Here is a 23921-nt window from a genome sequence, read left to right as displayed (position 1 = left end):
AGCCTAATAGACATATGATGCTGTAAGTTTGGGTTGGAACCCGGGAGACCAGACATTGTAGGCCGTATATAGACCGTGAAATACACCTGTCTGATCGCTACTTTAGGCTGCGTTCACATTTTTTGCAAAATTCCTCCAAGGGTTTGTCATGAATTTTGCTGCAGAATTGACGTGCTGTGTGCACCACGTGCTTTAGATGAGATCGTATCCGCGTTGCTGCTACCGTAATACTCTGTACTCTGTTTCTATCCACCAGGTGTATTGATCGTGTGCAGGGCCGACACCCTGACCCGTGCTGTGCAGGATCTAATGCCCTACCAGAGAAGAAGCCAGAGGTGATCCCGGAGATGTCCTCCCTGCACCGGCCTGAATACGGCACAGGGAGACAACTGCACCATTTATTAGAAAGTCACTCATTTATAATGATCCTCATGTACATAGAGCTCTGGTCCTGGGGAGAAGAACATTTTTGCTAGTTTCAGGGGTCACACTTCTGGAATCACCCAGTGTAGCTCAGTGCTGTGCCATCTGTTGGATAACTACAAGTCCCAGCATACCCTGACATCTTGCACACCACTGATGTAGGATCAGGACCCACAGGACCTGTGTACTTGATCCATTTAGTAGGTAGTCTGATTATGGGGGCGCACAGTGCTGCCAGCATCCCTGCCGAGAACACCTGGGCAGTCTGGAGGAGAGGCAGCAGGGGGTAAAAAAATTATTAAGAGTCATCACTGGAAGCTCTGGTCTTGGGGTGATGCACGCACATAATGCTCTGGTCTTGGGGTGATGCACGCATATAATGCTCTGGTCCTGGGGTGATGTATGCACGTAGCGCTCTGGTCCTGGGGTGATGTATGCACGCACATAATGCTCTGGTCTTGGGGTGATGTATGCACGTAGCGCTCTGGTCTTGGGGTGATGTATGCACGTAGCGCTCTGGTCTTGGGGTGATGTATACAAGTAGCGCTCTGGTCCTGGGGTGATGTATGCACACACAAAGCGCTCTGGTCTTGGGGTGATGTATGCACGTAGCGCTCTAGTCTTGGGGTGATGTATGCATGCACATAATGCTCTGGTCTTGGGGTGATGCACGCACATAATGCTCTGGTCTTGGGGTGATGTATGCACATAATGCTCTGGTCTTGGGGTGATGTATGCACATAATGCTCTGGTCCTGGGGTGATGTATGCACGTAGCGCTCTGGTCTTGGGGTGATGTATGCACGTAGCGCTCTGGTCTTGGGGTGATGTATACAAGTAGCGCTCTGGTCCTGGGGTGATGTATGCACACACAAAGCGCTCTGGTCTTGGGGTGATGTATGCACGCACATAATGCTCTGGTCTTGGGGTGATGTATGCACGTAGCACTCTGGTCTTGCGGTGACATATGCACATAGCGCTCTGGTCTTGCGGTGACATATACACATAGCGCTCTGGTCTTGCGGTGACATATACACATAGCGCTCTGGTCTTGCGGTGACATATACACATAGCGCTCTGGTCTTGCGGTGACATATACACATAGCGCTCTGGTCTTGCGGTGACATATGCACATAGCGCTCTGGTCTTGCGGTGACATATACACATAGCGCTCTGGTCTTGCAGTGACATATACACATAGCGCTCTGGTCTTGCAGTGACATATACACATAGCGCTCTGGTCTTGCAGTGACATATACACATAGCGCTCTGGTCTTGCAGTGACATATACAAATAGCGCTCTGGTCTTGTGGTGACATATACACATAGCGCTCTGGTCTTGCGGTGACATATACACATAGCGCTCTGGTCTTGGAGTGCTGCACAGTTTTGACAGGATTCAGGGGTCACACTTCTGGTATCGTCCAGTGTAAGAACTTCATAGAAGCCTCAAATCCAAGAAAACAAGCCTGAAAGTTAAAAATAACCAAGATAAACTGAGCAGGAAATCTCCATGTGTTGTCCTCATAGACTGTAGTGTTGCTTATTTTATCTGTGTTCATCCAGAGCTGCCGGGTTCACTAATATAATCCCAGAGCTTCAGGACTGGATGCATTAAGAGATGTGGTTGTATCTTTCAGATCCTGCACTCACCGCATTGGCTGGGAAGGCTCGTAACATGGCCGCTGTGAACCCCTTATACAGTCCTCGGGGTCCCTCATCTCGCAAGACTTCCCTGAAAACATCCAGGACACCCCTGTACCGGCTGTCAGGAGCTGGAATAAGACGGTAAAATGCATTAGCTAGAGCCAATGTCACCTCGTCAATGACTGGGCGATCACATCCCCAATCAACTGATCGTCCCGGGGAAGCCATGGCTGCCCAGGCAGTTACCCTGCCGTGGCCACTACAGGGGAAATGTGGTGTTACATCTTGGTCATCCAGGTGAATGGCTAGAGTCCTCCATGGTGGGAACCCCTCATACAGAATCAGACACCACCCAGAGAGGACACAAAATAATTAATTTCTCTATTCACCTGTCTGGAAACGTGACTTGAGCACATCCACAGGAATGGCCACGACCCAGTTGCACATACCGGCCACTCCTCCGGCCAGCAGAATCCGTGCAGGAGTGATGTCACGGGCGCTGTGGTAGAACAGGATGGTAAGGGGTGTAGTACAGAGTCATCCATACTTTGTATTATAGTACTACTGCCCTCATTCTCCCACCCGGCATCCATATGCCATTGTGGTATCTACTTTACCACTGCTTACCTGCCTCCGTCTGGTGCCAGCTTATCCTTCATCCATTCATAGCTCATGAAATACATGCCGGTGGCTGGGATATCTTAATGAGGAACAAAAATTGTTAAAAACATATTCCCATTTCTAACAGACATTTATGACATTTTATTAAAGGGATGCTCCACTTTCAGCTCTCCTCTTTCAGTAGACCTGTGGTCTGTCTGTTATATATGGATGTGTGAAAAAGTATTTCCCCCCTTCTTGCTTTCCTATGCCACATGTTTGTCACACTTAAATGTTTCAGATCGCCAAACAAATTTAAATATTAGACAAAGATAACACAAATAACCACAAAATGCAGTTTTGAAATGAAGGTCTGTATTACTAAGGGAAAAAAGAAATCCAAACCTACAGGGTCCTGTATGAGAAAGTGATTATCCCCCCTTCCAACTCCAAAGCGTATATTAACTGTGGTTTATCACGACTTGGGAAGCTGAGTTCACATTTCCTAGCCACTCGCAGGCCTGATTACTGCCACACCTGTTCTCAATCAAGAAATCACTTAAATAGGACCTGCCTGACAAAAGGAAGCAGACCAAAAAATCCTCCAAAGCTAGACATCATGCTACTATCCTAAGAAATTCTGGAACAAATGAGAAACAAAGTAATTGATATCTATCAGTCTGGAAAAGGTTATAAAGCCATTTCTCAAGCTTTGGAACTACAGTGAACCACAGTGAGAGCCATTACCAACAAATGGCAAAGACATGGAATAGTGTTGAACCTTCCCAGGAGTAGACGGCCGACCAAAATTACCCCAAGAGCGCAGCAAAGACTCAACCAAGAGGTTACAAAAGACCCCACAACAACATCCAAAGAACTGCCCACCTCACTCGCCTCAGTTAAGGTTAGTGTTCATGACTCCACCAGACGCCTCTTTTCAGACGTCAGTGTGTCCGGTACATGTGATGACAGTTTTCACAAGTACCGGAGACACTTACACACGTAGACCCATTCAAGTGCATTGGTCTGTGCACATGAAAGTGTGTTTCCACAGTCCGTGTGTCCGCGGGAAAAATACGTTGACATGTCCGTTTTTTAACAGCAGCACAGGCCGCAAAACATCCCGCACACGTGCACGCGGATGACATCCGTGTGTCATCAGTGTGACACGCACTGGCGCCTAGGAAGCAGCAGTACAGTTAGCGCTGTTCCCGGGTGCTGAAGACAGCTCTCATCATTCTCCCTGCTCTGCAGGTGATCAGCACGAGAAGGGGAAAATGTTGAGCATTATATTCAAGTGATAAGTGAGAGCAGATGGCAGCTGATGGGACTACTACTCCCATCAGCCTACACCTGCTGCAGCTAATAACAGTGAAAGCAGGCAATGGCTGATGGGAGTATTCATCAGCCGCTGCCTTCGCTATAAATAAATAAAAACCGTCATGGGTTCCCCTGTATTTTTGATAACCAGCCAGGCAAAACTGACAGCTGCAGGCTGCAACCCTCAGCTGTCAGCAAGGCTGGTTATCAAGAATAGAGAGGTCATCATGCTGGTTTTTTTTATTATTTATATAAATAATTTAAAAAAAAAACAGAGTGCAGACCCCTTTATGCTTGATAACCAGCCTTGCTGAAGCTGACAGCTCAGCATTGCAGCCCGCAGCTGTCAGTTTTGCCTGGCTGGTTGTCAAAAATACAGGGGAACCCACACCGTTTTATTTATAACGCAGTCGGCGGCTGATGAATACTCCCATCAGCCACCACCTGCTCTCACTGTTATCATTTGAATATAACTCTCATCATTCACCCCTGATTGCCGGCAGAGCGGGGGAGAATGATGCGAGCGGTCTTCAGTTCAGGGGAACAGCGCTAACTGTACTGCTGCTTTCCTGGTGCTGGTATGTGTGCTACTGATGCGGCACGCTGTTGCCACATGTATGCCACAAGTATTACGGATATCTATGATACTGTTTTTTTTTTACGGTACTGGAAATATCAATACATGTGAAACAGGCTTAAAAAAAGAGACTGGGCAAAAAATGGCCTGCATGACAGAGTTCCAAGAAGAAAACCACTGTTGAGCAATAAGGTTCATAAAGGAACATAAAGGTTCATCTCTGATTTGCCAGAAAACCTCTTGATGATCCCTAAGACGTTTGAGAAAATACTCTGTGGACTGACGAAACAAAAGTTGAACTCTTTAGAAGGTGTATGTCCCATTACATCTGGTGTACAAGTAACACAGCACTTCAGAAAAGGAACATCATACCAACAGTAAACTATGGTGGTGGTAATGTGATGGTCTAGGGCTGTTTTTCTGCTTCAAGACCTGAAAAACTTTTTTGGGTAAATGGAACCATGAATTCTGTTGTCTGTCAAAAAGTCCTGAAGGAGAATGTCCGGCCATCTGTTCATGACCTCAAGCCGAAGTGCACTTGGGTTAAGCAACAGGACAATGATCCAAAACACACCAGCAAGTCCACCTCTGAATGGCATAAGAAAACAAAATTAAGACTTTGGAGTGGCCTAGGCAAAGTCCTGACCTTAATCCAATTGAGATTCTGTGGAATGACCTTAAAAAGGCGGTTAATGCTCGGAAAGCCTCCAATGTGGCTGAATTACAACAATTCTGCAGAGATGAGTGGCCAAAATTCCTCCAGAGCATTGTAAAAGACTCCCTGCCAGTTATCACAAACGCTTGATTGCAGTTGTTGCTGCTAAGGGTGGCCCAACCAGTTATTGGGATTAGGGGGCAATCACTTTCTCACACAGGGCCCTGGAAGTTTGGATTTATGTTTCCCCTTATTAATAAAGACCTTAATTTATAAACTGCATTTTGTGATTACTTGTGTTATCTTTGCCTAATATTTCCATTTGTTTAATGATCTGAAACATTTAAGTGTGACAAGCAGGCAAAATAATAGAAAGTCAGGAAGGGGGCAAACACCTTTTCACACAACTGTATGGATGTCTGAATTTGGCCTTAGGCTCTTTGTCCCCTGCACCTATACTTCAATTTGTAAAATAGACAGCCTCCCACGCTGGCAGCAAGAAGCCATGCCCCATTGTTATGTAGCAAGTGGAGACAAGCACACTGTCAGGAGAGCAGAGCGTCCTCTTGGCTGTGCCCCCAACTGCGTCTTCAGGCCTTTGGGGGGGAAGAGAGGAATGGGCCACAGTATGTGCTTATTCCTAAAAGTACTAAATGCACAATCCATCTGTCCCCCAATGTCATCCACCAGAGTCCGTAATGCATATAAGATGGTCTGGTGTCCCACCAAATGTTGTTTGGTTTAGAGATGCCCTTCCCATATCGCAGATTTCCCCTTCCTCTCCGCAGTGGATCATTGCTGTGCAGGTCCCCCTTCCTCTCCGCAGTGGATCATTGCTGTGCAGGTCACCCCTTCCTCTCCGCAGTGGATCATTGCTGTGCAGGTCCCCCTTCCTCTCCGCAGTGGATCATTGCTGTGCAGGTCCCCCTTCCTCTCCGCAGTGCATCATTGCTGTTCAGGTCCCCCCTTCCTCTCCGCAGTGCATCATTGCTGTTCAGGTCCCCCCTTCCTCTCCACAGTGGATCATTGCTGTGCAGGTCCCCCCTTCCCCTCCGCAGTGGATCATTGCTGTGCAGGTCCCTCCTTCCTCTCCGCAGTGGATTATTGCTGTTCAGGTCCCCCCTTCCTCTCCACAGTGGATCATTGCTGTGCAGGTCCCCCCTTCCCCTCCGCAGTGGATCATTGCTGTGCAGGTCCCTCCTTCCTCTCCGCAGTGGATTATTGCTGTTCAGGTCCCCCCTTCCTCTCCACAGTGGATCATTGCTGTGCAGGTCCCCCCTTCCCCTCCGCAGTGGATCATTGCTGTGCAGGTCCCTCCTTCCTCTCCGCAGTGCATCATTGCTGTTCAGGTCCCTCCTTCCCCTCCGCAGTGGATCATTGCTTTGCAGGTCCCTCCTTCCTCTCCGCAGTGGATCATTGCTGTGCAGGTCCCTCCTTCCTCTCCGCAGTGGATCATTGCTGTGCAGGTCCCTCCTTCCTCTCCGCAGTGGATCATTGCTGTGCAGGTCCCTCCTTCCGCTCCGCAGTGGATCATTGCTGTGCAGGTCTCTCCTTCCTCTCCGCAGTGGATCATTGCTGTGCAGGTCCCTCCTTCCTCTCCGCAGTGGATCATTGCTGTTCAGGTCCCCCCTTCCTCTCCGCAGTGGATCATTGCTGTTCAGGTCCCTCCTTCCTCTCCGCAGTGGATCATTGCTGTGCAGGTCCCTCCTTCCCCTCCGCAGTGGATCATTGCTGTTCAGGTCCCCCCTTCCTCTCCGCAGTGGATCATTGCTGTTCAGGTCCCCCCTTCCTCTCCGCAGTGGATCATTGCTGTTCAGGTCCCTCCTTCCTCTCCGCAGTGTATCATTGCTGTGCAGGTCCCTCCTTCCTCTCCGTAGTGGATCACTGCTGTGCAGGTCCCTCCTTCCCCTCCGCAGTGGATCATTGCTGTGCAGGTCCCTCCTTCCTCTCCGCAGTGGATCATTGCTGTGCAGGTCCCCCCTTCCTCTCCGCAGTGGATCATTGCTGTGCAGGTCCCTCCTTCCTCTCCGCAGTGGATCATTGCTGTGCAGGTCCCTCCTTCCTCTCCGCACTGGATCATTGCTGTGCAGTTCCCTCCTTCCTCTCCGCAGTGGATCATTGTGTGCAAGTCCCCGTCCTGGAGCCATCTGCATAATTAAAGTCTGGTCCCATTTAGAACAGTGATTGCATATTGCTAGGATACATCGTCACTCAGTGGTGGTCTGACTGTGCAGCAGATCTACAGCTGCCCCCATTCACTGGCACAGGACCCAGCATACGCTCCCTGCGCAGCAAGTGCGATTGTGTAGGGAATACAGCAAAGGGGAAAACAGCAATAAAAAAAGTTCTGTGGCCCTTCATCCTCCATCTTCCCCGCCGATTGTAAAGTATTGGCGGATCTGGTGCCATTGCCTCACTTTAGGAGCTGAGGACACCTCTCCACGTGCCCATCTTACCTACAGATAAGCTGCAGGAATAGTGGCGCGCTGAAATCTGTGCGCCCCCCATATTAGAGAAGGGCTCTCCTCTAGTATCACAATATATAGGGGTTGTCGCTTACATAATTAAAAGCATATTATTTTGATATGTTGGTAGTTACCTCTCAGGAGGGTAAGCACCGTACCCCTGTACAAGCTTCGCATGCCCTGCTCCTGGAACAGCTGCCTGGCACAATCTACAGGCCCCGAAAATCTCTTCCGTGAACTGTTCGCCTGAGCCTTAGAAAGAGACGAGGACACAGCTGATCATGTAGCCCAGTGGTGTGCCACCTGTTGGAAAACTACAACTCCCAGCATGCCCGGACATCTAGCACACCACTGCTGTAGGATCAGGACCCGCAGGTCTTTTGTACGTTACCTGCAGCAGGCACTTGATCCTTTCTGCAGGTATTCCGATTATAGCGGCGCACAGTCCTGCCAGCATCCCTGCCGAGAACACCTGGTGCGGTCTGTGGCGGAGGCATCGGGGAAACATAAAAAAATTACACATTAGTGGAAGATCGCAGATTATTTCTTATCTTTGATGCATCTGTTTTTGACAAAGCAGAGTTTTCACCCAGCTTTTCCAGTATCGGCAGCCCAGATATCCTGTATTACCATTGAGTGGTTAGGAAAGCTGGATGCTCAGAAGCCTAGGAAAGTCAGGTGCAACATGTGAGGATATTGGTTGTCACCCAGCTTTCCCAGAAACTAAATTCACTGGATGAAATTGTTAGGAAATCTGTTATCTCACCTCAGTATATGTTGGGGCTGTTTCTGTTGTAGCTTCTTCCCCAGACTGAAGCCAAAAAACGTCATTGCCATTATTGGGGTCACTCCAGCCAGAGGGGCCCCCATCCCTTTATAAAGACCCCTAAGACCCTGATGGAGGAAAGGAAATTGTGAGGTTACACTCCGGACACAACTGCTTCTTATGGAGGGTATATACGGGGGCAATCATGGGGCTAAACTCCTCCCGAATTCTCCGTACTGGGGGTACACAGCACACGGATTGCAGCATGCTCATGATGGGAGTGGCCATACATCGGGGATCCGCCATACATCGGGGAGCGGCCATACATCGGGGAGCCGCCATACATCGGGGAGCGGCCATACATCGGGGAGCGGCCATACATCGGGGAGCGGCCATACATCGGGGAGCCACCATACATCGGGGATCCGCCATACATCGGGGAGCCGCCATACATCGGGGAGCCGCCATACATCGGGGAGCGGCCATACATCGGGGAGCCACCATACATCGGGGAGCCGCCATACATCGGGGAGCCGCCATACATCGGGGAGCCGCCATACATCGGGGAGCCGCCATACATCGGGGAGCCGCCATACATCGGGGAGCCGCCATACATCGGGGAGCGGCCATACATCGGGGATCGGCCATACATCGGGGAGCGGCCATACATCGGGGAGCGGCCATACATCGGGGAGCGGCCATACATCGGGGATCGGCCATACATCGGAGAGCGGCCATACATCGGAGAGCGGCCATACATCGGGGAGCCGCCATACATCGGGGAGCGGCCATACATCGGGGAGCGGCCATACATCGGGGATCGGCCATACATCGGGGATCGGCCATACATCGGAGAGCGGCCATACATCGGAGAGCGGCCATACATCGGAGAGCGGCCATACATCGGGGATCGGCCATGCATCGGGGATCGGCCATACATCGGGGATCGGCCATACATCGGGGAGTGGCCATACATCGGGGATCGGCCATACATCGGGGATCGGCCATACATCGGGGAGCCACCATACATCGGGGATCGGCCATACATCGGGGAGCCGCCATACATCGGGGAGCCGCCATACATCAGGGAGCGGGCCGGGCGGTGAATTAGCTGGGGGACCAGAGGGGCATCTGGGAAGACGATTTCCATCTCTGCTTAAAAGCAGCACTATTAGTACTAAATGCATGTAACATGTAGGAACAAGCTAAAGGTAATCTCACTCATTGTCCTGTGTGCAAAAATGTTGTATTTTTATTTTTGTGTTTTTTTTTCTTCTCACTTTTTTGCCCATTTTTGTGGGAATTTATTCTCTTGTATTCCCAAAAAGTCAGGTTTTATTCTGCATGAGAATAACGGATTGTTTTTTAATCTATTTTCACCCATTTTGGATGGCGTCCGTGTGCTGTTCACAGTGATGATTTTTGGAAAAGCGCTGAGTTTTTCAGCGTTTTTCATTTCCACCCCCCCCCCCCCCCAAGTTTATGATTGTTTACAGTGAAATATACATAGCTTTTTTCCTTGCATTCCTTGTGGGTCAGTGGGCTCATTTCTGGCCTCAGTACAGAATGCTAAAAAATGTTAAAATGTGCGTGCAATAAAAAAGTGAAAGCAAGAATAAAGAAAACCTGTAACAAAGGACGTTCCATGGTTTCCAATGATCCCCTGTGCGGGGCTGACAGATGCGTGTACGGGAACCAGAGACATGGGGCATTAGTGACAGCGGCGGATTTATCATTTGTCCCAAAATCTCCAGAAAAAACTAAGAAATAACATCCGGGATCCATCTGTGCACATCAGGCCTGCGTGTGGGGGTCCTGTATTATCATGTCCGTATGCCTATGTTATATAAGGGAACTGATCTGTCTCCTTCCTCCTGCAGATCCCGCCCAGCGTCATACAGCCGGCTTACTGCCTGGGACCAGGGGGTGCGAGCTCCTATGTCACTACCGAGTCATACACAGCGGAGGGAGGAAGCAGAGCGCAGACCGGGGCCCGGGATATCGAGGTAAGGCGAGGAAGCGGCGGATATACTGCCAGGGAATGTCCCTGTATAGTGCGCCATGTAGTGGTCTGGGTCATCGTGCACCCGTGTCTCCCTGTGTATTCTGCACCCCTGTGTCTCCCTGTGTATTCTGCACCCCTGTGTCACCCTGTGTATCCTGCACCCCTGTGTCTCCCTGTGTATCTTGCACCTCTGTGTCTCCCTGTGTATCCTGCACCCCTGTGTCTCCCTGTGTATCCTGCACCCCTGTGTCTCCCTGTGTATCCTACACCCCTGTGTCTCCCTGTGTATCCTGCACCCCTGTGTCTCCCTGTGTATTCTGCACCCCTGTGTCACCCTTTGTATCCTGCACCCCTGTGTCACCCTGTGTATCCTGCACCTCTGTGTCTCCCTGTGTATTCTGCACCCCTGTGTCTCCCTGTGTATCCTGCACCTCTGTGTCTCCCTGTGTATCCTGCACCCCTATGTCTCCCTGTGTATTCTGCACCCCTGTGTCACCCTGTGTATCCTGCACCCCTGTGTCACCCTGTGTATCCTGCACCCCCGTGTCGCCCTGCGTATCCTGCACCCCTGTGTCTCCCTGTGTATCCTGCACCCCTGTGTCTCCCTGTGTATCCTGCACCTCTGTGTCTCCCTGTGTATCCTGCACCCCTGTGTCTCCCTGTGTATCCTGCACCCGTGTCTCCCTGCGTATCCTGCACCCCTGTGTCACCCTGTGTATCCTGCACCCCTGTGTCTCCCTGTGTATCCTGCACCTCTGTGTCTCCCTGTGTATCCTGCACCCCTGTGTCTCCCTGTGTATCCTGCACCCCTGTGTCTCCCTGTGTATCCTGCACCCCTGTGTCACCCTGTGTATTCTGCACCCCTGTGTCTCCCTGTGTATCCTGCACCTCTGTGTCGCCCTGTGTATCCTGCACCCCTGTGTCTCCCTGTGTATCCTGCACCCCTGTGTCTCCCTGCGTATCCTGCACCCCTGTGTCTCCCTGTGTATCCTGCACCTCTGTGTCTCCCTGTGTATCCTGCACCCCTGTGTCTCCCTGTGTATCCTGCACCCCTGTGTCTCCCTGTGTATCCTGCACCCCCGTGTCGCCCTGTGTATCCTGCACCCCCGTGTCTCCCTGTGTATCCTGCACCCCTGTGTCTCCCTGTGTATCCTGCACCCCTGTGTCTCCCTGTGTATCCTGCACCCCCGTGTCGCCCTGTGTATCCTGCACCCCTGTGTCTCCCTGTGTATCCTGCACCCCTGTGTCTCCCTGCGTATCCTGCACCCCCGTGTCGCCCTGGGTATCCGGTGGCTGCACTATATGGCAGCGTCCCCTATATTACCCTCTGTCTCTTATAAGTGCAGATAAGAGATGCCACCTCTGCCATTCACCCCCAGCCCAGAACACACGTGCGTCCTACAGGACTGGGCCCTGGCTCTCTAGAAAGTGATGCTTGCTGGTTTCTCTGCTGATTCTGAGGATTGCTTTGGTTGGATTTCCCTGGGAGCAGATATGGACGCCGGACACACAGGCTTCAGCTGAGGATTTAGTGTCTCGTCATACCCGTGTCGTGTCCACCTCGGCATTAGGTAGTACATGGTCTTGTACGTTCTCCGGGTCCGCACCGTCCGCCTTCCCATCACACGTCCCCGCTGGCCTCCTCTCCATGGCTCCACTAGGAAATGCAGGAGTCCTGTCACTACCTAATGCCAGAAGGGCCGGCTCGGCCATGGGCATGTGTGGATCGCTGTCCCCGATCCGGTTGTTTATTTGTCAGTCAGGGAGCCGCTTCGCTCCCAATTATGAAATAATTTGCACTTTTAGGTCAGATGAATAATTTACATAGGCATCCAATATAACATAGGCTCTAAGCTGGTCCGCCATCACTTGTGTTTCGGGTGATTTAATGGGAGGATCAGGGTTCATAACTGTCTTCCAAAAGATTATTCTTCCATCTATATGGTAAGTGTGTGATCCAGATTATCTTGTGTGCCCAGCGGCCATGGCACAGGACCAGCGTCCCCCCGCACACGCACAGCTGCTCTTCCGTGTCACTTGGTGCCATCTGCTCCTCCTTGTGCACTTAGACATCCCTCTATTCTGGGAAGTGAAGAGTGTGGATCTGATTTCTGGGACACTTGGATTTAGGATATGTTCACATGAAACTTTTTTTTTTCTGCATGAAGAATGATGCCGATGGCCTGAAGCTGCCCCAGAATGTCTGCATTTTTGGCTTCTTTGGTGCTCACCCATTCTGATCTCAAGGGGGGAAAACTGCAGTAAAAACGCTGAAATAATCATTGTGTGAACAAGCACTGAAAGGGGCTGCAGCATTATTTAGTGCTGTGTGTTCCTGGCAGAGCTGCGCACCCGGTGCCCCCTGCTGTGCAGAGGACTGGAGCCAGGTGCACCTTAGTGGAAGGGTGCTGAAGTTCCCCTGCACAGCGGGGGGCCAGGGTGGTCCTCTCCGTGGTGTGCCTATACCACTCGCTATCGTGGTCTCTCGGCCAAATTCACCTGTTGGGAGAGGATCTTGCGAAAACAATCCCCAGTGCTGTTATACAGCAGCTTCTGTCCTCCCGGCGGCCGGACCTGGATCTGTAGATTCACCTGGAGGTGCAGGAATTACACAGGTAAGTGGGGACAGGTTGGGCGATATCTCATTTCACTATCGCAAATATAGTCATTCCCTAAACAGCAAAATGACGAGGTTCCTCCTGACACCGGGGAGCTGGTCCCTGTGTAAAAACCTCTGTCCTCATATATTCAAACTCTCATTCCTGTTTGCTGTCAGTGAATGGAATCCCTGTTAGATGATTAGAGGCCACAAACACGTGACTCCCTGTTCACACCGATGGCTTTTCTTCACTGTATACACAAATGGGCGACATATCCCACTATATGGTGCGTAGTGAGATACAGGTGCATCTCACAAAATTAGAATATCATCAAAAAGTTAATTTATTTCAGTTCTTCAATAGAAAAAGTGAAGCTCATATATTATATAGTCATTACACACAGAGTGATCAATTTCATGTGTTTATTTCTGTTAATGTTGAGGATTATGGCTTACAGCCAATGAAAACCCAAAAGTCATTATCTCAGTAAATTAGAATACTTTATAACACCAGCTTGAAAAAATGATTTTAACATCCAAAATGTTGGCCTACTGAAATGTATGTTCAGTAAATGCGCTCAATACTTGGTCAGGCTCCTTTTGCAACAATTACTGCATCAACGCGGCGTGGCATGGAGGCGATCAGCCTGTGGCACTGCTGAGGGGTTATGGAAGCCCAGGTTGCTTTGATAGCTGCCTTCAGTTCGTCTGCATTGTTGGGTCTGGTGTCTCATCTTCCTCTTGCAGGCGAGGTCAGGAGAGTTTGCTGCCAATCAAGCACAGTGATACTGTTGTTTGTAAACCCGGTATTGGTACTTTTGGCAGTGTGGACAGGTGCCAAGTCCTGCTGGAGAATGACATTTCCATCTCCAAAAAGCTTGTCGGCAGAGGGAAGCATGAAGTGTTCTAAAATTTCCAGGTAGATGGCTGCACTGACTTTGGTCTTGATAAAACACAGTGGACCTATACCAGCAGATGACATGGCTCCCAAACCATCACTGACTGTGGACACTTCACACTAGACTTGGAAATCAAGGTCCCAGAGTCTGAAGGAAGAGTGGAGAGGCCACAATCCAAGCTGCTGGAGGTCTAGTGTGAAGTTTCCACAATCAGTGATGGTTTGGGGAGCCATGTCATCTGCTGGTGTAGGTCCACTGTGTTTTATCAAGACCAAAGTCAGCGCAGCCGTCTACCAGGAAATTTTAGAGCACTTCATGCTTCCCTCTGCCGACAAGCTTTTTGGAGATGTAAATTTCATTCTCCAGCAGGACTTGGCACCTGTCCACACTGCCAAAAGTACCAATACCTGGTTTACAAACAACAGTATCACTGGGCTTGATTGGCAGCAAACTCTCCTGACCTTAACCCCATAGAGAATCTATAGTGTATTGTCAAGAGGAAGATGAGAGACACCAGACCCAACAATGCAGACGAGCTGAAGGCTGCTGTCAAAGCAACCTGGGCTTCCATAACCCCTCAGCAGTGCCACAGGCTGATCGCCTCCATGCCACGCTGCATTGATGCAGTAATTGATGCAAAAGGAGCCCCGACCAAGTATTGAGTGCATTTACTGAACATACATTTCAGTAGACCAACATTTCGGATTTTACCATCATTTTTCAAGCTGATGTTATAAAGTATTCTAATTTACTGAGATAATGACTTTTGGGTTTTCATTGGCTGTAAGCCATAATCATCAACATTAACAGAAATAAACACGTGAAATAGATCACTCTGTGTGTAATGATTCTATATATGAGATTCACTTCTTGTATTGAAGAACTGAAATAAATTACGGTAACGTTTTGATGATATTCTAAATTTGTGAGATGCACCTGTATGTCACCCATGGGGTCCCTTGTATAAATAAGTGCCTTTGTTATGGTTCACAGGTCTGCTGAAGGTCAGAATGACCCTTTTTTGGCCTCCTTCAGATGAGCCGATCCCTGTGATTGTGCTTGGCGTGTGTGTCCGGAGCTTACCCTACGTACACACTTGGTCTTCGCCTCCCACACATCATATTTTACACAACAGCAGCCATCTCTATTCTGGCCTGAAGGATTGGGTCTAAACCTGTGACTGCTCCTATTCACTGACTGCAAGCAGTGGTCTGCAGAATAGTTGAAGAATTTCCAACTGTATAGGAAAGTTTTCAAAGTTTTCTTTTATATAACGATTAAAGGGGTGGTATGGCATATGTCCTAGCCGTATGGCGACACTTTATGAGATGGTAACGTATGAACACGTGGTCAGCGGTGGGCAGACACATGGTCATGGCTGATAATGACACTACCCAGAGATAAGACATTAGTCCCTCCACGTCTGCCTGTGCTTATAGCTGCAGTACAGGGGTAAGTACTATATGGTGGGCCGCAGTGACGTGTGACTTCATGCCACCTGCCATAGATCAGACATTGCAATAAATTCAATGTACGACTTAAAGGGATTGTTCAGGATTGAAAACGGCGCCTCACTTTTCCGTTGCTTGTTCGTGTTATTGCAGCTCACTCCATTGGCACGAATGGGACTGAGCTGAAAAGCAGAGAGGGAGGAGAGCAGGGAATGAAGCCGGGAGACATGGGGTAAAGGATCCCATCTCAGCACTCACCTTGACGGTGTCCATGGGCTGTCCGGCCAGGGTGAGGCACACACCTCCCACCCCTCCAGACACAAAGTGCTTGACGTACGCCAGCGGGTGACTACCATGCTCTGAGGCCATGTATGTGACACCAGCGAGCTCCTGCTGACTGCCTGTCTCTCCGAGGTCGTGGCCACTGGGTGTGGGAGATGACACAAGGGTGGGCTGGAGATAAGCGAGCTCTCCGGAGACACCACGCTGATGGTTGGAGATGCTGATAGCGTGCAGGGTGTGCCAGCGGGTGAATCCTGGCACCATGGGACGTGCTACCAGCTGTGTATGGGCATATTGGTTGTGTGTGGTGCAGCGGTAGATGCCGTCTATAGTCCGGGGGGTGTAGAAGAGTGCACCGTCCTCTGTGTGAGCTCCCCGGGGCCCGGCGGTTGTTTGCACTGCTGTACACCGCTTTTGCCAAGTAGGGTAAAGTCCATAAATGAAGCAAAATGATTACTGTATAACCTGATCAGAGTCCCCGACACAGAGGAACAGAACTGCAGCAGTGCTCAGCGCCAGGATTGTACAGAAGTGATGACCGTGAGTCCTCTTGTCTTATAGGGACCTCTAGGCGATCATGGGCAGCTGGTACCACCTCCTCGTCCTCTGCACTGTGTGGCCCTGCGCGTGGCCCTTCAGGATCTGCGCATTCAATGGCCAGTACTTTGGGGAGAAAAAAGCCGCCAATGACGATATCCTGAGCGCTGTGGTCAAGGTAAGGAGGGGGTCCGATCCAAAGACTAAGACGGGACCACAGCGGGTAGAGAGGTGATTGGGGGCCGCACACTGGCAGGCTCGCCCATAGGAGGTGAGGTTTTTGCCCTTAATTCCCATGTTATTTGCACAGATCATCCAACGATGTGACATCTTCCTGCTGCAAGAAGTGCGTGACCTAAAGGGAATCGCGGTGTCCAAACTTATGGCTGCCCTCAACAGGTGAGGAGGTTCATGTAGCAGAATCGGGAAATGTCAGGCCAGTGTTAACCCTTTATATCTCCCCATAGGGTAGAAGACTTGTACTTGGCTGTGAACAGCCCTCCGCTGGGACGCAAGTCCTACACAGAACAATACGTCTTCATATACAAGTGAGTGCTAAGAGAGATCCCGTTTTCTGTATGCAGCTCCAGTGAAAACCTATGTTGTCGTCTTGGCAACAGACCAAAAGCAAATTCTGTATAGTCTCACACTGCCATCCTTGGTCTTCTCCCTCTCTCCTACCAATCATACATGCAACTGGAGGCTCAGACTACATGGAACTTGTTTGAAGTCTGTTACCATGGTAATAAAGACACACAAACGTCAGGTGGGATCTGAGATCTATTGCGGAATTGATTTTTTAAAAATTTTAAATTAATTTTTCTTTATGAAATTTGGTTATAAAGGTGTTCACAGGGGTTTACACATGCATGCTCGCTTCAGCCCAATGTGCATGTGTAGAAGGAGGGAGCCATCCTTTCTAATGTCAGGGGAGAGCCAGGACGCCCCCCCGAACACATAAGATGGATGGCGTCGTGCCCAGCTTCCTGCACCCTTCTGATATTTTTAGGATATCCCCTCTTAGGTCATTGAAGATCTCAGTGATCGATCAGTACAAATATGAAGATGATGATCCGGCCGCTCCAGACGTGTTTGCCCGAGAACCATACATCGTTCGCTTCGCTCTGCAATCGAGAGGTCAGTGACCAGGATGAGCCGAGACGTCGCACCGTCAGTCATCATGTGTAATGATTACAGGGATCTAGGGATCAGCGGCTGCGGGGGGTTTATAACACTGATCTCTCTCTATAGATCTGCAGGATCTGGTCATAATCCCGCAGCACACAGAGCCAGAAAAAGCCGCCATCGAACTCCAAGCTCTTCATGATGTGTTCATGGACGTCCGAAAGCGCTGGAGCAGTAAGGTAGACTTAAAGGGGTGGTCCAGATCTTCTGTATTCATGATCTATGTAAGGCTATATCTGTGTGTGTGTGTGGTGGATCTGAGCTGTGACATTGCTACATCAGGACTCCGGCTTTGTCCTCCTCGTATAAAATATGTGAATGACGTCTATCCCCTCGATGTCTTATCCTCATAATCGATGTTTCCAGGTTCCATCGTGTCGTTCTCTTCATTGCTCCATTGTTTTCACAGATCAATAGGTTTACACTTTATTATTCTCAACAGAACATCATTTTAATGGGAGACTTTAACGCCGGCTGCAGTTACCTGTCCAAGAAGAAGACAAAGTCCCTCCGTTTATACACAGACCCAGACTGTCACTGGCTGATTAGTGACAGCACCGACACCACCGTGAAAGAGAGCACCAGCTGCCCGTACGACAGGTGAGGGGCCCATTACACCGGGGGGTGGACACGGGCCACAAAAGGGCCCCTGTGCAATACACACGTGTACGATATGTACATCCGCCTGAATAAACACATTACACACATGTATACAATACAAACATACACATTACATACATACATATATACGGTATATATACATAGACACATACATCTACTATATAATTATCTAAGGGTCACTTCCGTCTTTCTGTCTGTCTGTCTTTCTGTCTGTCACGGATATTCATTGGTCTCGGCCTCTGGCTGTCATGGAATCCAAGTCGCTGATTGGTCTCGCCAGCTGCCTGTCATGGCTGCCGCGACCAATCAGCGACGGCCACAGTCTGATTAGTCCCTCCCTACTCCCCTGCAGTCGGCACCCGCTCCATACTCCCCGCAGTCACCGCTCACACAGGGTTAATGCCAGCGGTAATGGACCGCGTTGTGCCGCGGGTAATTCACTCCGTTACCGCCGCTATTAACCCTGTGTGACCAAGTTTTTACTATTGATGCTGCCTATGCAGCGTCAATAGTAAAAAGATCTAATGTTAAAAATAATTAAAAAAAAAAAAAAATCATTATATGCTCACCTTTCGCGACGCTCCGGTGACTGCTCCATGCAAGCGGCAGGTTCCGGTGCTAAGGATGGTATGCGACAAGGATCTGCCATGACGTCACGGTCATGTAACCGCGATGTCATCACAGGTCCTGCGCGCCTGCGCGAGAAGGACCTGCCATGACGTCACGGTCATGTGACTGCGATGTCATCACAGGGCCTGCGCGAGAAGGACATGCCATGACGTCACAGTCATGTGACCGCGACGTCATCACACCCTGGGACCGGAAGCTGCCGCATGCACCGCGAACAGGCGACAGAACTACAAGGGGCCCTCGGATCGGAAGGTGAGTATATGTTTATTTTTTAACCTGTGACATACGTGGCTGGGCAATATACTACGTAGCTCTGTCCTCTATACTACGTCACTGGGCAATATACTACGTCACTTGGCAATATACTACGTGGCTGGGCAATATACTACATAACTGGGCAATATATTGTATATACGTAGTATATTGCCCAGCCATGTAGTAAATTGCCCAGTCACGTAGTATATAATGCCCAGTCACGTAGTATACAACACTGCCCACGCAGTATATAACAGTGGCCACGTAATATATAGCACAGCCCACGCAGTATATAGCACAGCCCACGGAGCATATAACACTGCCTATGTAGAATATAGCAGCCACGCGGTATCTAACACAGCCCACGTAGTATACAGCAGTGTGGGCACCATATCCCTGTTAAAAAAAATAATTAAAATAAAAAAATAGTTATATGCTCACCTCCTGGGATCCACCGAAGCTCCGGCGATATGCACGCAGCTGCCGCCATCTTCCGCACGGAACGGAAGATGGCGGCAGGCGCGAGAGGATCGTTGGACAACGGAGGGTGAGTATAGCAGGTTTTTTTTTTATTATTATTTTTAACATTACATATTTTTACTATTGATGCCACATAGGCAGGATCAGTAGTAAAAAGTTGGGGACACACAGGGTTAATAGCGGCGGTAACTGAGTGCGTTACCCGCAGCATAACGCGGTCCGTTACCGCCGGCATTAACCCTGTGTTAGCGGTGACTGGAGGGGAGTATGCGGGCGCCGGGCACTGACTGCGGGGAGTAAGGAGCGGCCATTTTCTTTTTGTTTTGCCGCGACCAATCAGCGACTTGGATTTCCATGACAGACAGAGGCCACGACCAATGAATATCCGTGACAGACAGAAAGACAGACAGACGGAAGTGACCCTTTGACAATTATATAGTAGACCGACAAATTATATAGCCGCGACCAATTAGCGAAGCGTGGTTCAAATCCCGCGCCAATTTGCGGCCGGACTGCACCTGTCGCTGATTGTTCGCGGCCGGCCACGTAGTAAATAGCACAGCCACGTAGTATATAGCAGCCCACGTAGTATATTGCACAGCCCACAGAGTATATAGCAATATGGGCATCATATCCCTGTTAAAAAAAAGAATTAAAATAAAAAATAGTTATATACTCACCCTCCGTTGTCCCCCGGATCCAAGCGAAGCAGTTACCGACGCTCCTCGCGCGCTCCGGTCTGAAGAGTGCATTGCGGTCTCGTGAGATGATGACGTAGCGGTCTCGCGAGACCGATACGTCATGATCTTGCGAGATCGCAATGCATGGAGCGGTCACCGGGGCGTCGCGAGGAGCAGGAAAGGCCGGTTCCTGATCCGAGGGCCGATGGACGGTGAGTATATAACGATTTTTTATTTTATTATTTTTAACATTAGATCTTTTTACTATTGATGCTGCATAGGCAGCATCAATAGTAAAAAGTTGGTCACACAGGGTTAATAGCAGCGTTAACCGAGTGCGTTACACTGCGGCATAACGCAGTCCGTTAGCGCTGCAATTAACCCTGTGTGAGGGCTGACTGGAGGGGAGTATGGAGCGGGCACTGGCTGCGGGGAGGAAGGAGCGGCCATGTTGCCGCCGGACTGTGCCCGTCGTTGATTGGTCGTGGCAATGGTCGTGCGCATTTTGCCACAACCAATCAGCGACTTGGATTTCCATGACAGACAGATGGCTGCGACCAATGAATATCCGTGACAGAAAGACAGACAGACGGAAGTGACCCTTAGACAATTATATAGTAGATTACAAACATATACAGTACAGACTAAAAGTTTGGACACACCTTATTTAAAGATTTGTCTGTATTTTCATGACTATGAAAATTGTAAATTCACACTGATGGCATCAAAACTATGAATTAACACATGTGGAATTATATACTTAACAAAAAGTGTGAAATAACTGAAAATATGTCTTATATTCTAGTTTCTTAAAAGTAGCCACCTTTACAGAATGCTGTAGATAAGCCCCTGAGGACGGTGAGCTTACCTCACCATCGATTTTGGGGGTGACAGGTTCCCTTTAATAAGTGGGATTTCTTGCCTTATAAATGGGGTTGGGACCCTCAGTTGTATTGAGCAGAAGTCTGGTGGATACACAGCTGATAGTCCTACTGAATAGACTGTTAGAATTTGTATTATGGCAAGAAAAAAGCAGCTAAGTAAAGAAAAACAAGTGGCCATCATTACTTTAAGAAATGAAGGTCAGTCAGTCCGAAAAAATTGGGAAAACTTTGAAAGTGTCCCCAAGTGCAGTGGCAAAAACCATCAAGCGCTACAATGAAACTGGCTCACATGAGAACTGCCCCAGGAAAGGAAGATCAAGAGTCACCTCTGCTTCTGAGGATAAGTTTATCCGAGTCACCAGCCTCAGAAATCGCAACTTAACAGCAGCTCAGATTAGAGACCAGGTCAACGCCACACAGAGTTCTAGCAGCAGACACATCTCTACAACAACTGTTAAGAGGATACTTTGTGCAGCAGGCCTTCATGGTAAAATAGCTGCTAGGAAACCACCGCTAAGGACAGGCAACAAGCAGAAGAGACTTGTTTGGGCTAAAGAACACAAGGAATGGACATTAGACCAGTGGAAATCTGTGTTTTGGTCTGAGGAGTACAAATTTGAGATCTTTGGTTCCAACCACCGTGTCTTTGTGCGACGCAGAAAAGGTGAACGGATGGACTCTACATGCCTGGTTCCCACCGTGAAGCATGGAGGAGGTGTGATGGTGTGGGGGTGCTTTGCTGGTGACACTGTTGGGGATTTATTAAAAATTGAAGGCATACTGAACCAGCATGGCTACCACAGCATCTTGCAGCGGCATGCTATTCCATCTGGTTTGCGTTTAGTTGGACCATCATTTATTTTTCAACAGGACAATGACCCCAAACACACCTCCAGGCTGTGTAAGGGCTATTTGACCAAGAAGGAGAGTGATGGGGTGCTACGCCAGATGACCTGGCCTCCACAGTCACCAGACCTGAACCCAGTCGAGATGGTTTGGGGTGAGCTGGACCGCAGGGTGAAGGCAAAAGGGCCAACAAGTCCTAAGCATCTCTGGGAATTCCTTCAAGATTGTTGGAAGACCATTCCTGGTGACTACCTCTTGAAGCTCATCAAGAGAATGCCAAGAGTGTGCAAAGCAGTCCTCAAAGCAAAAGGTGGCTACTTTGCAGAACCTAGAATATAAGACATAATTTCAGTTGTTTCATACTTTTTTGTTAAGTATATAATTCCACATGTGATAATTCATAGTTTTGATGCCTTCAGTGTGAATGTACAATTTTCATAGTCATGAAAATAAAGAAAAATCTTTAAATGAGAAGGTGTGTCCAAACTTTTGCTCTGTACTGTACATATACACTTTACACAGGTTTATACATTCATATATAAAATATGCACAGACCCATAAATTCCTCCATGTTCCTCCCAGCATACTGTGGCTGATAACTGGGGATCACAATGCCTGGTTACTTTGTCACATCATTATTTTTAGGGGATCCTTTTAAGGGCTAATTCTGATAGATCTCCCATTTGTAGACCGGACCCCAACCTCGGTGGATGTACTGACGGCTGCACGTTTGCGGCTCTCTCCATTCACTAGCCATGGTAACTTACTTTGCTGGTTTCTATTCTTCTAGAAGTGAATGGGTGCAGCCAGCCCTCCATTCACAGCGGAGGTGACTGGGCTGGGGACCCCTGTTCTGGAGATGTGGAGGCTCCTACCTCTGGGACCCTTACCCATAAACATTTATGGCCCCCCCTGTGGAATACAAGAACGTATTACGCATTGTCCCATGGACAGTCCCCAGTATTGATTGTCCTCCTCTTTGCCTCTGCCTTAGGATTGTGGTTTATGGACAGGAGGTAATGGATTTGGTGAAGTCGTCCGGGATTTACAACTTCACGAAAGAGCTGCACCTCAGTGAAGCGGAGGTAAGACCTAATGTGGCGGACACAGACATCGGCCACATATCCTGAATGAGCTCTAGTAAAGAGTGCTCTGGTCGGGGGTCCGGCACAGCCCCCTGGCCTAGCTGGATAGGCAGACTTATCCTCGGTAACCCCAGCATGTTCTGTTCTCGCAGGCCCTGAAGGTCAGTGACCATTACCCGGTGGAGATGGATCTGGACCTGGTTCTGGGCGGCTGCCGGATTCTCCTGCCGTCACTCACACTCATTATTCTCGGCCTCCTGTGGATTCATGAACTTTGTGTAAGTCAGAAGTGACGATCCTGCGCCAGCGATGAATTCTCCAAATTCAGGAGCCAGTGCAATGCCAAGAGGCCAACATGCCGTAATGGCAAAGGAAAAGCATCACAGAACTGAATGACTGCCCCATGTGGCTGACATTGGCTTATATGCCCATCGTCTCATACCCACCTCCAGGGGTGGACATACTATTGGTGCAGCCTCTCAGGGGCCCTAGAGGTAAAGGGCCACTACCACTTACAAAGCAGCTCCTGCTACAATGGTTCTGGACCACTCAGGGATAGTTATCTTATGGTGTACATATCTGACATTTCTCTCCTAGTGCTTGATACAGGGTAGACCCCAACCTACACCCCCGACAATGACGTCTGCAGTGTGACAGCACTGTGCTGCCAGATGGTGCCGTTATCATGTACTCTAATGCCCTCTGGTGGCAGAAACAGGAAACACAACGGAGGAGACTTAATCCCAGCTCTCGCGCCTTGTGAATTGTGCTCAGTCCTTGTGCCACTTTTTGTAACTCTCGCTCCGTACTCGTGTTAGTGACTCTCCACCTTTGTACGGCACCGAGGGGCATTATAATAATGTTATAGCGGGGGTCAGGTGCCGAGCCGGGTCCTGCTTCACCTCCATGTATATATGCTTACATTGTACTGACCATTTTTACATTAAATCCTTTTTATATTGTACATGTGCAGCGTCTCGCTACTTTATATCACAGGTTGATAATTCACAGGGTAATACGTGGCATTCCC

General features: G+C 49.3%; 2 protein-coding genes across 3 annotated transcripts; one reads left to right on the top strand and one right to left on the bottom strand.

Moving 5' to 3' along the window:
• Window positions 1–340: 340 nt before the first annotated feature.
• Window positions 341–16068, bottom strand: LOC138662378 (mitochondrial carnitine/acylcarnitine carrier protein-like). The gene is made up of 9 exons (XM_069747919.1): window positions 15665–16068; window positions 12957–13049; window positions 8453–8580; window positions 8078–8168; window positions 7821–7938; window positions 2697–2769; window positions 2459–2568; window positions 2076–2197; window positions 341–1891 (listed from the first exon to the last, which is right to left on the bottom strand). Exons 1-9 carry the CDS (start codon window positions 15950–15952, stop codon window positions 1829–1831), a joined length of 1086 nt encoding a protein of 361 aa, XP_069604020.1. The 5' UTR covers window positions 15953–16068; the 3' UTR covers window positions 341–1828.
• On the top strand, window positions 2063–23855 carry LOC138662379 (deoxyribonuclease-1-like 1). 2 transcript variants are annotated; one of them, XM_069747921.1, is made up of 10 exons: window positions 2063–2210; window positions 10333–10458; window positions 16250–16403; window positions 16536–16624; window positions 16693–16773; window positions 17250–17362; window positions 17477–17589; window positions 17853–18010; window positions 22801–22891; window positions 23044–23855. In XM_069747921.1, the coding sequence occupies exons 3-10, from the start codon at window positions 16266–16268 to the stop codon at window positions 23182–23184; spliced, it is 924 nt and encodes a 307-aa protein (XP_069604022.1). In that variant the 5' UTR covers window positions 2063–2210; window positions 10333–10458; window positions 16250–16265; the 3' UTR covers window positions 23185–23855. The 2 variants fall into 2 exon arrangements, with proteins under 2 accessions (XP_069604022.1, XP_069604021.1); XM_069747920.1 differs by lacking the exons at window positions 2063–2210; window positions 10333–10458 and adding an exon at window positions 12935–13072 and having other exon boundaries at window positions 23044–23326.
• Window positions 23856–23921: the final 66 nt, after the last annotated feature.

This window comes from Ranitomeya imitator, chromosome 2, assembly GCF_032444005.1.
Source record: "Ranitomeya imitator isolate aRanImi1 chromosome 2, aRanImi1.pri, whole genome shotgun sequence".
Classification (NCBI taxonomy): domain Eukaryota; kingdom Metazoa; phylum Chordata; class Amphibia; order Anura; family Dendrobatidae; genus Ranitomeya; species Ranitomeya imitator.
The sequence above is the reverse complement of the archived record's forward strand: the minus strand, read 5'-3'. Positions and strand labels throughout refer to the sequence as shown.